The sequence below is a fragment of the Vigna umbellata genome, chromosome 1 (genome assembly GCF_029865625.1).
Source record: "Vigna umbellata cultivar VRB3 chromosome 1, Vumbellata_1.0, whole genome shotgun sequence".
NCBI classification, from domain to species: domain Eukaryota; kingdom Viridiplantae; phylum Streptophyta; class Magnoliopsida; order Fabales; family Fabaceae; genus Vigna; species Vigna umbellata.
The window spans coordinates 39,554,957-39,566,021 of NC_142165.1; the positions used below are offsets into that span (position 1 = coordinate 39,554,957).

An 11,065-nucleotide genomic window follows, 5' to 3' on the forward strand; every position below is an offset into this window, starting at 1 on the left:
AAAAATCAAACCAATCTACATAACAAATCTAAAGATTATAACATTTTTAATTGATATTCTGGCATTGATAGCAGATTTAAACATTAAGCTGACCTTTATTTTATACATGATTTATTAAGATGTTTTGGATCATTAAGAAATCTAGGTTGAGGGGTGTTTGGAGTATATGTTTGTAGTAAGTTAGTAGTATTTAATATTATGATTAATATTGATTACTTTCAATAGTGATAATATGTAGGTGGTTGTCATTGAATGTTTTTTTAATATATATATATATTAAGACAATATGTTACTGTGATGAGAATTAATGGTTGAGGATCAAAGAATAATGTGATTGTATATTATGGGTGATTAGTTTAACTATATGAGAATTAGGATAAAAATATTGGATAATTATGTTATATAATTTGGAAATGAATGGTAAATTTTGGAAAAAGGATTTCAATGTGATAATTATATAAATTGTTCGGTGTGTAAGGAAAATTTTAAATAACTAAAATCACATTTAAAATTTTTATAATATTTTATAAAATTATGTCATTCAATTAAATTTAATTAAAAACGACTTAACAGAACACTTTTTTCCCTTCACCAACATAAATGACATCATTTATCTGGGGAAAAGAAAAATAACATCTTAAAAAAATTATAAACCAAAGTAAACAACGACCACAAGATTAATAAGCATATTCTAACATTATTTGTATCTATTAATCAGTGTACATATAATGAAATTATCAGTTTCTATTTTGTACTTCAAATACGATAACACTTTTAATTATAAAGCGAAAAAGTTTTCTCTTAGTTTTCATTTCTACATTACTCTTTCATTTTAATTTATTTTACAAAAAATATGATAAAAATATCAATAACTTGAAACATTTCTTGCAATAATTTTTTCTAACAATCGAATATTATTCCTGTCAATTGCTTTAAATTAAGATTTTTCTACTAAAAAGCAAAATTTTATTTATGTAGAAGAGAAAGACATCATATGTTACAATTTAAATTTTTTTGAAAATCTTATTATAATATTTTGTATTTATTACGTATTAAATAAATTACAAATTATTTAGAAAAAGAAAAAGAAAATAAAAATAGAAAATAGAAAACCCCTAGGCTTCGCTAGAAAAGAAAAAATCTAACCGCAAAACCCCACTCCCCAAAGTTACTCTGAAAGAACGCATCTTCAGTCTTTCTTTCTTCTTCCCCCCACACCCTATTTTTTCAAATCTAGGGTTTCCTCTGCATTTAGGGTTTCTTGCTCAGCAATCTCAAATGGCGGCAATCGCAGCTCCCCAATACCGATCTTCCAAGACGGAGTCCTACGTCGACAACAAGCGCAAGGAAGACATTCGCCACGCCAACATCGTGGCCGCTCGTTCCGTCGCCAACGCTGTGCGCACCAGTCTCGGCCCCAAGGGTATGGACAAGATGATCTCCACCTCGTCAGACGAGGTTATCATTACCAACGACGGCGCCACCATCCTCAACAAGATGCAGGTCATCCAGCCCGCAGCCAAGATGCTCGTCGAGCTCTCCAAGTCGCAGGACTCCGCTGCCGGCGACGGCACTACCACGGTCGTTGTTATCGCCGGCGCCCTGCTCGAGCAGTGCCTCCTTCTACTCTCCCACGGCATTCACCCCACCGTCGTCTCCGACTCCCTCCACAAGGCCGCCGTAAAGGCAGTGGATGTCCTCACCGCCATGGCTGTCCCCGTGGAGCTCTCAGACCGCGACTCGCTCGTGAAGTCCGCCAGCACCTCTCTCAACAGCAAGGTCGTGAGCCAGTACTCCACGCTTCTCGCGCCCCTCGCCGTCGACGCTGTTCTCTCCGTCGTTGATGCCGCCAAGCCCGACATGGTTGACCTCCGCGATGTCAAGATCGTGAAAAAGCTTGGCGGCACCGTGGACGACACGGAGCTTGTGAAAGGGCTCGTCTTCGACAAGAAGGTTAGCCACGCGGCGGGGGGACCCACCCGCATGGAGAACGCCAAGATCGCCGTCATCCAGTTCCAGATATCGCCACCGAAAACCGACATCGAACAGAGCATCGTGGTGAGTGATTACTCTCAGATGGATAGGATTTTGAAGGAGGAGCGTAGTTATATCCTTGGCATGATTAAGAAGATCAAGGCCACTGGTTGTAATGTGTTGTTGATTCAGAAGAGTATTTTGAGGGATGCTGTTACTGATTTGTCATTGCACTACCTTGCAAAAGCTAAGATTTTAGTGATTAAGGACGTGGAGAGGGATGAAATTGAGTTTATTACCAAGACCTTGAATTGCTTGCCCATTGCTAACATTGAACATTTCCGCGCTGAGAAGTTGGGTTATGCCGATCTTGTGGAAGAGGTTTCTCTTGGGGACGGGAAGATTGTGAAGATTAATGGTATTAAGGAGATGGGGAAGACCACTACGGTGCTCGTTCGTGGGTCTAATCAACTTGTGCTTGATGAGGCGGAGCGGAGTTTGCACGATGCTTTGTGTGTTGTTAGATGTTTGGTTGCCAAGAGGTTTCTAATTGCTGGCGGTGGGGCGCCAGAGATCGAGCTTTCGAGGCAGTTGGGGGCCTGGGCTAAGGTGTTGCATGGAATGGAGGGTTACTGTGTGAGGGCATTTGCTGAGGCACTGGAAGTTATTCCCTATACTCTTGCAGAAAATGCTGGTTTGAACCCCATTGCCATTGTTACTGAGCTGAGGAATCGCCATGCGCAAGGTGAGATAAATGCTGGAATCAATGTGAGGAAGGGTCAGATCACCAATATCTTGGAGGAGAATGTGGTGCAACCCCTGCTTGTGAGCACAAGTGCGATTACCTTGGCAACTGAGTGTGTGCGGATGATTTTGAAGATTGATGATATTGTAACTGTGCGGTAGAGTTGATTGAACAATGAGACATTTGGTTGGAGAGAAACAGATTCATCCATTATCTATTTTGTCTTTCGTGCTTCTATTTTATGTTGTTAGTTTATGTTCTTTCTAGTGACTTTTGGTTAAGGTGTTTTGACTTACATTAGTTGCTGCTGTTGTTTTACAATTTTGAATGTCCTTATGGATGCTTGCTCGAGTCATCCGATTCAGAAGCCTTTCTTAATGTGTGTGGGAGTTTAGTTGATAATTTTTGTCTGAATGTCAGTTTCGATTGTGTTCGTGCTTCTTTCCTTACCTTAGCCATACTTGTATATCTTGCGTCTGTATGTGGCTTTGAGAGATTGTTTGCTTATAGAAATACATCGTTTTAATATCTTGTAATTTTGTGGAATACGTATACTTAGGCTATTATAGAAAGTATCCCAGAACTTGTCATTTTTCTTGAATTCATGAAATATCATTGTTATATTTGAAATTATAATTATCTGATGACGCGTTGGAATCTGAATGTCTATGACTTGGAGAATCCATTAGTTGCTTAGTTATCTCCAAGTGATTTTGATTTTTTGCTGTTAATCTCACTGGAAATATTGTATTTAGTATGTAAATTGAGATATACCTGCTACTGTTTCATGTTATGCATATGGCCTGTTGCTACCAAATAGATTTGTGTCTTTAACGTGGATTTATTTTTTAGTGTCGCACGTGGCCTGTTGGCTTTTATTCTCTTGAACCTTCTAGTCTAAAACTGTATTTAAATGAAATACGAGGAAAATCACTTATCCCATACGCAAGAGGCAAACCATCAGCAATGTATCAATGGTTGTGCTGACATTTCTCGCAGTAAGTGTAGAACGTGATAGTTTTATGAATTTCAAGAGCTGTATCAGCTTCTCTATTATTTGATCCCTTCTGCTTTACGGAACTTTTTTTTTTCTTTGCTTACGTCGCATGAGATTAGGCTGGGATAAAGCAACATATACAATTTTTTTTAAAAATGAGAAATTGTATTAGTAAATACATGGTTTACAATTTATAGTTCATCGATAGTAATTAATTGTTAAATATATAAATATATGATATATCAAATTATGAAATGATATAATTAAATAGAAAATTGTGTTCTATAAGATAACAATTCGTTTAGGAACTATGTTTTTATGTCTTGAAAATTCTTTTTTTATTAAATACTAATAGAAGAGTTAAACATTCTGTTAAAGGTAAAAAGATACCAATTCAAACCAATCTTCTGGAATCGTTATGTATCAGTATTGTTATGATTTGGTATTTTCCATTGATGGTTAACAAATTGTGTGCATAACTCCACAAATTCAGAATGGTTTGGCATCTTTCGTTGATGGTTTACGACTGGCTACATAACTCCAGAGTTTTAGATTGTTTTTGCATAATTCATTGATGGTTAACAAATGTTTTGTCATATGTCAGCAAGAATCAGGGCTGCCATGGCGGAAAATATGAAGGTTTGGAAAACTGCAACAAATTCAGAGCAACCTTTTTTAATACATCATGTTTGGACAGAATGACAACGCTGGAAAACCCAAATCCCTGGAAAATGGGTCATAGAAGAATGAATGAATTGAATTGACTTTATAATTGCATACAGGCAAATAACTTATCTTACAGCTACCTTAAAGTTCAAGATTGAAAAAAAAAATGTTCTCATTGAAAGTTGACGATGAAAGTGATAGCAACATCTTTTGACCTTAACCTTTGGCCTTGAGCCTGATAAGTTTGTGTTTGTATACCAAACCTTCATATCTTCATTAAATCGGCGAATTAAATTACGAGTGTCAAGTGACCCTATGAGCTTCGCGGTGTTAAAAAATTGAGCTCACAGAAAACAATCCTGTAAAGCTTTGACACCTAAAACCCTTGCATTGACTAAAGCATACAATTTGAAGTTGGCGATGACGCAGAAGATGAGACCGGATACCCTTCAACAAAACATTTCAGTTTTTCTATTTCACCAACCGCATCAAACCATTCAGTAAGAATCTCCATGGTTATATAATCAGGACTGCATGCGTCTTCAATCATTCTGTCCATAAGTTCAAATGCTTTTTGCAACATTTTCTTATCCCGAACTCCCTTGAAAATAGCATTATAAGTTGTTGTATTGGGTCGAACTCCCTTTATTTTCATGTCATCCATCAAAGAAACAGCCCTTTCTACATTTCTATTCTTGCACAGAGCATCTATTAAGATATTGTAAATCACAGTGTTCGGAGGAATCTTAGATTTGGAACACATTTCCTCAAATGTTTTCATAGCCTCATCAACATTCTCCTTTAAACAATATGCATGTATAATTGCTCCATACGTCACAACAGAAGGCTCAAGACCCTCTTTGATCATCCTTTTCATCACCTTACTGGCAGTTGCAAAATCTCCAATTTTACCAAGGTAGGAAATCAAAGTGTTATAGGTTACAACATCAGGCTTAACCCCAGTTTCTTCCATTTCATTAAGCATTTCATAAACTCTTTCCAGCTTCTTCTTCTTACAGAATCCACTGATGAGGACATTATAGCAGCGTACGTCAAGACCATACCCAGCCAGCTTCAACCTTGACACAACTACACTGGCATCATCCATCCTTCCAGCGATGCTTAAACCATTTATTAAACTATAGTAAACAATTGCATCTGGAGAGCACCCAGAACTCAACATTTCATCGAAATATTGCATGGCTTTATCAATATTATTCACACCACAGAAGGCAGATATCAGCGCAGTATAAGTACCAGCGTTTCCCTGCAACCCCTTTCCTTTCATCTCATTGAAAAACACAACTGCGTCGTGGACCTTTCCATGTTTGCACAAACCATTAACCAATGTATTGAGGGTGACCACACTTGGTTGAACTCCTTCCTCAATCATCTGACTGTATAACCTGCGAGCCTTACCAATGTTACCAGCTTTACAGAACCCGTCAATCAAACAATTATATGTAATTGCATTTGGCCTACTTTGCTTCGTTGTTTTCATCTTTTCCAACAAACTCAAACCATGCTCCTCTCTACCAACTTTACAAAGTCCATCAATCAAAGTATTAAACAAGACCACATCAGGCTCAACATCAAACCTATCATTACCTTCTCCTTTGCCGCTCAACTTATCAAATACCTCCAGTGCCTCATCAATCCTCCTAGCTTTGCACAAATGATTAACAAGAATCCCAAAGGTCACAACACTGGGCTTTATCCCCATCTCTTCCATTTCTGCCATCAGTTTATTCATCCGCTGAATGTCCCTCTCCCTTCCCAACCCAGTTAACAGAGCATTGCAAGACGCAGCTTTAACCGCAACTGCACCACCCAATCTCATCACAACATGCAAAAGATCCCACGCCACACCATTCTTCCGGTGCCGGCACATCTTCGTTATCATTTGGGTAAGCTTAAACGCATCAGGGAAAACTCCATGCTCACACAGCTTGGTAACCAACCCCACAATTTCATTATCAGCAAAGCTTCTTCCATGGCGCTCCTGCTTCCCCAACACCCCAAAAACAACTTCCCCCGTGAAATCATCGGGAGGAAAATCAGAATCCCGTTCAAGCATTTCGTCAATCACCTGGAGGGCATCATCAATGCAACCCGATTTAAACAACCCCTTAAGCAATTCGTTGCAAATTCCGGAACTTTTGGAACAAGGGTCGAGCTCCTTCAATAGAAGAAGCGAATCGTCCACCATTTGGGCCTCCCCTAGGCACTTCAAAAGGAGGAAAGCAGATCTGGAAGTGAGAGCAATGTTATCACCATTGGATTTTCGGTAACTATGAAGCATGAGAAGCTCTTTCTGCGAATTAGGGTGCTGCGTAGCGAGTTCAAGAGCACCTTCGAACACACAAGAGAGGGCTTGGTGGTGCTCTGTTCTGCTTCTGAGGTAATTGATAAAATCGAGGGCTTTGGGAATGGAGTTTAAGCGGAGAGTGACAAGGAGGAGATGGTCTGAAGCTTCAAAGATAAAGGGACGAAGTTTATCGTAGTCCCAATGATTGGCCGGGTTTTGAAGATGTTCCACAAGTTGGGTCACCGTCAATTCCTGGTCTTTTCGCGAAGGAGAGGGTGAATCGCTGTGGCATCGCCGCAGAGACAAAAACATGGACGGAAGCAGCCGGTGGATGCGGCGGAGACGGAGGAGCTTTGATTGCACCAACATTGTTTGGAAATATTACGGCGCCGGCGGCGGAACGCGGAGGAGTCTAGTTTATCTGCTTCCAATCATGGATGACAGCAGACACAGTTAACAAAAGTAAATAACAATTTAGAATATATAATTATCATTTAGCGTCTATTTATTTTAGTTTTAATTAAAAACAATCAATTTCTTTGGTTCTTAATTTTTATAAAAACTTTCAATTTTTTCCTTTTAGAAAAAACTAAAAATTCTTTATTTAAAATTTAAAAAATAAATTTAGAAAAGACAGTTAAATTTAAAAAAGTCACTTGAAAGATAAAATTGAAGAAAAAAAATATAAACACCAAAAAGTAATATTCTTTATATAATGATATAAATAATAAATTTTTTTATTAATATATATTTGAGATTATTTTTTTATTTTTGTTTTACAAGAGATAAATATTAAGTCAAAAAATTGAAAATACTTAATATTTTGTTTTCTAATAGGATTGACGATGAATTGATGATGAACACAAATCACTGAGGTTATAAGTTATTATTAGTGTTGTTGATTTAAAATTATTAACTATTAGATGAGAAAGATGCTGCATGTTGTGAATATTTAATTTTTAATTTTAATTTTGATTGTATTTATATACTATAATATCTTTATATACATACTTGTATTTCTCAGTTTCACTTCCAAAATGATGGACACATACTTATTATTGACATTCAAGACAAAACATGTTATATATATAATGTTCAAAAACTTGTTAAATTTTATTGTTGTTTTTAAAGGACTTTGGAGTAATATATTCAATATGTTTTATATTGGATGAATAATTTATGGATATGCATAAATAAGTAGTTTATTTAATTTGATGGACTCTAAGTTTATTTACTTTTTAGGTAATTATATAGTTAACTATATAATTCTTAAATATGTAAATATTTTAATATGGTTAAATGAAGAAGAAATATATGTCATTTATAATAATAATAACAATAACAGTATAAACAGTAACAGATTTAATCAATTTTTGGAATTGTGTTTCATCTCCATTTTTGCCTTCTTTTCTGATTTTAAATTTGAAATTGTAAATTGAAAGCAAATATTTTCCATGGGTGTGAATTTTAGGCTTAAAGAAGGAACTTTTACACTATTTGGATTTGTCCATAGCACTTAGATATGACTTTGTAAAAAAAAATAGACGTTCAAGTTTGCTTTATTATTATTATTTAATATCCTATTAATGTATAATAAAGAATTTTCCTTTTCTAATTTTAAAAATAGGGTTTGAATTAGTTAAAAAGTTAAGGTTAAAGTTAGTTTAAAATTAGTAAAATATGTATTTCCTCTTTTGCATATCAATACTAGATTCACGGCTTAAATCCAAAACAATTTTCCTTAATTTTTAAATAACAATAATTCCGATCTAATAATATAAAATAATTTATTCAAAAGAGTATAAAATAAATTTCAGGATCTGTGTTTTATCAGGCATGGTCGGTGCGGGCCCCACAAGCGCACGCGAATCATATGATCAGTGGAATTGACCTTTTTTTTTAATGGTCCAATGTATGCTAGACATTGATATTTTTAAAACCAGTTTATGAAATTAAATGATAACTAAATTCATAATCAATTGATCTCATTAGTACAATAATTTAATTTACATAATTTAAATGTTTATTAATTGTGAAATTCAAGATTAATATTTTATTTAAGAGATTTGACTTTAATTTTTTCACACCAACCCGATATCGGAATAAAATAAAGAAAAATAGCCGCGCGTTGATCTTAAACTCGATCATCACTATCATCCCGGACCACCGACACACCAACAAAATAATAATAATAATAATAATAAATAAATGTAAAAGATTGCAGTATATAACTATTTACTTATTTTTCCATATAATTTTTTTGCATAAGCATGAATTGAATTCAACTTCCCCACGGTACCTACAAATTATATGATTATGCGTTATTGTTCGGTGACAACTGTAACTGAGCTGTCGGGGGACATTACATTACTGTTTTTCACACTCCAAATCCTAATAACCAAACAAACACGACCTAACAATTAATAAAACAAATAATACTACGCAGACAAATTTTTATATTTATTTAATATTATTATTTCTTTATTTTCTCTTTAACCTAAACCATGCTTTTCCTTAGCGTTAACATTAGTCAAGGCACATTTGTGATTTCTTAATTATTAATAATATTAATAATGTAATTCAGCAATCACTATCTACTACTTCCTTCCCATTAACTCATATATGATTGTTGGGTCCTCTCATAATCGATCCATCGCAAAAACCAGACAGAAACACATCAAGAACAGCATCAACGTTGTTTTGTTAGATTGGTTAGGATGCATCATGCGAAGACAGACTCCGAGGTGACAAGCCTGGACGCGTCTTCCACCACCAGGTCTCCACGTCGAGCGGTGTACTACGTGCAGAGCCCTTCCCACGATGGAGAGAAAACCACCACGTCCTTGCATTCGACGCCGGTGCTCAGCCCCATGGGTTCTCCTCCTCACTCTCACTCCTCCTCCAGCCGTTTCTCCGGCTCCCGCAAGATCAACAACCACCACCGCAACCACAAGCTACCCTGGAACAAGGACATCGACGTCATCGAAGAGGAGGGTCTTCTCCAAAACGAAGATCGCCATCGCGCTCTCTCTCGCCGATACTATTTCCTCGCCTTTGTTCTCGGTTTCTTCCTTCTCTTCTCTCTCTTCTCTCTCATCCTATGGGGCGCCAGCAGACCCATGAAGCCCAATGTCCTCATCAAGGTTAGCTTACTTCGCAATTCTTCATCTTTTTTCTTTTTCCGAAATGGGTTTTCGTCTGTTCTTAATTTTACCTTCTGGGTGGTTGTTTCGCAGAGCATAAAATTCGACCATCTCAGAGTTCAAGCTGGTTCGGATTCCACCGGCGTGGCCACTGACATGATCACGTTGAATTCCACCGTCAAATTCACTTATCGCAACACTGGAACATTCTTCGGGGTCCATGTCACATCCACTCCTCTGGATCTGTCCTTTTCAGAAATCGTGATTGCCACAGGAAATGTAAGATTCATCACATTAACTTTATTATGCAGATTAATCTGTCAGTGTGATTTGTCAAGAAACGAATATGATCGGTTTGAGTTGGTTATGCAGTTGAAGAAGTTTTATCAGTCAAGAAAGAGTCAGAGACTGGTGAGTGTGTCAGTGATGGGGAACAAGATTCCTCTGTATGGAAGTGGTGCAAGCTTGAGTAGCTCAACGGGTGTGCCTACGGTGGCTGTGCCATTGAGATTGAGCTTCGTGATTCGATCCAGAGCATACGTTCTTGGGAGATTGGTGAAGCCAAAGTACTACAAGAGGGTTGAATGTTCCATCAATTTGGATCCCAAGAAGATCAATGTTTCGCTTTCTCTCAAGCATTCTTGCACCTATGATTGATTGAGTGGGAATTGAGCAAAGAAGAAGCAGCACATGGCAAAGAGAATAGAAAATTAAAATAAAAAGAATGATTCCTTGGTTTTTTCTGGTTGAGGAAAGTAATGTGGATACAGCTCACAGGGCAGGATCAGAATGACGTGTTCTTTTGGACTCTTTTTGGCTGCCATTGATGAATACGGAAGATAATTAAATTCTTTTTTTCAAATATTTTGTCCCATCATGTAAAAGTAAAACCTTCTGTACTAATAATGTCGTAGTTTCGTTTTTTCAGGTAATTATAGCGTAATTATAGCCGCCGAGAAATTTTACCCTTTTTTAACTCATAATTGCTCTGTCTGAGATCTATTAGCTAAGCTCCATAACCGCCACAGATTTATTAAACTGCTACGTAAAATGATTGAATCAATGAAAGCATATAAAATATTCTATAAATTATAATTTAGTAAAGTTAATGGGAAAAAAAGAATCTTGCAAAGCAAATATTTGGATTTTATTACATACCCTTAGATTGTACTAAAAAATATCACATTACACGTGCCAAATATTTTTAATTAGTGCTAATCAGAAGTCATAAA

The 11,065-nt window shown here is 36.6% G+C and overlaps 3 protein-coding genes across 3 annotated transcripts; 2 read left to right on the forward strand and 1 right to left on the reverse strand.

Moving 5' to 3' along the window:
* Nucleotides 1–1,146: 1,146 nt before the first annotated feature.
* LOC124832004 (TCP-1/cpn60 chaperonin family protein) lies at nt 1,147–3,160 on the forward strand. Its single transcript, XM_047306109.2, has one exon. It carries the CDS (start codon nt 1,279–1,281, stop codon nt 2,878–2,880), a length of 1,602 nt encoding a protein of 533 aa, XP_047162065.1. The 5' UTR covers nt 1,147–1,278; the 3' UTR covers nt 2,881–3,160.
* A 1,292-nt stretch (nt 3,161–4,452) lies between these two features.
* On the reverse strand, nt 4,453–7,139 carry LOC124832003 (uncharacterized). The gene has a single exon (XM_047306108.2). The coding sequence runs from the start codon at nt 7,057–7,059 to the stop codon at nt 4,777–4,779; it is 2,283 nt and encodes a 760-aa protein (XP_047162064.2). The 5' UTR covers nt 7,060–7,139; the 3' UTR covers nt 4,453–4,776.
* Nucleotides 7,140–9,301: 2,162 nt separating this feature from the next.
* Nucleotides 9,302–10,809, forward strand: LOC124832027 (uncharacterized). The gene is made up of 3 exons (XM_047306136.2): nt 9,302–9,833; nt 9,927–10,112; nt 10,206–10,809. The coding sequence occupies exons 1-3, from the start codon at nt 9,408–9,410 to the stop codon at nt 10,488–10,490; spliced, it is 897 nt and encodes a 298-aa protein (XP_047162092.1). The 5' UTR covers nt 9,302–9,407; the 3' UTR covers nt 10,491–10,809.
* Nucleotides 10,810–11,065: the final 256 nt, after the last annotated feature.

Bases quoted from the DNA above. Each gene is read 5' to 3' on its own strand.
- LOC124832004 (XM_047306109.2), top strand. From the start codon at position 1,279: ATGGCGGCAATCGCAGCTCCCCAATACCGATCTTCCAAGACGGAGTCC.
- LOC124832003 (XM_047306108.2), bottom strand. From the start codon at position 7,059: ATGTTGGTGCAATCAAAGCTCCTCCGTCTCCGCCGCATCCACCGGCTG.
- LOC124832027 (XM_047306136.2), top strand. From the start codon at position 9,408: ATGCATCATGCGAAGACAGACTCCGAGGTGACAAGCCTGGACGCGTCT. The intron at 9,834-9,926 runs GTTAGCTTACTT...GTTGTTTCGCAG, and splicing joins AGCCCAATGTCCTCATCAAG to AGCATAAAATTCGACCATCT. The intron at 10,113-10,205 runs GTAAGATTCATC...TTGGTTATGCAG, and splicing joins TCGTGATTGCCACAGGAAAT to TTGAAGAAGTTTTATCAGTC.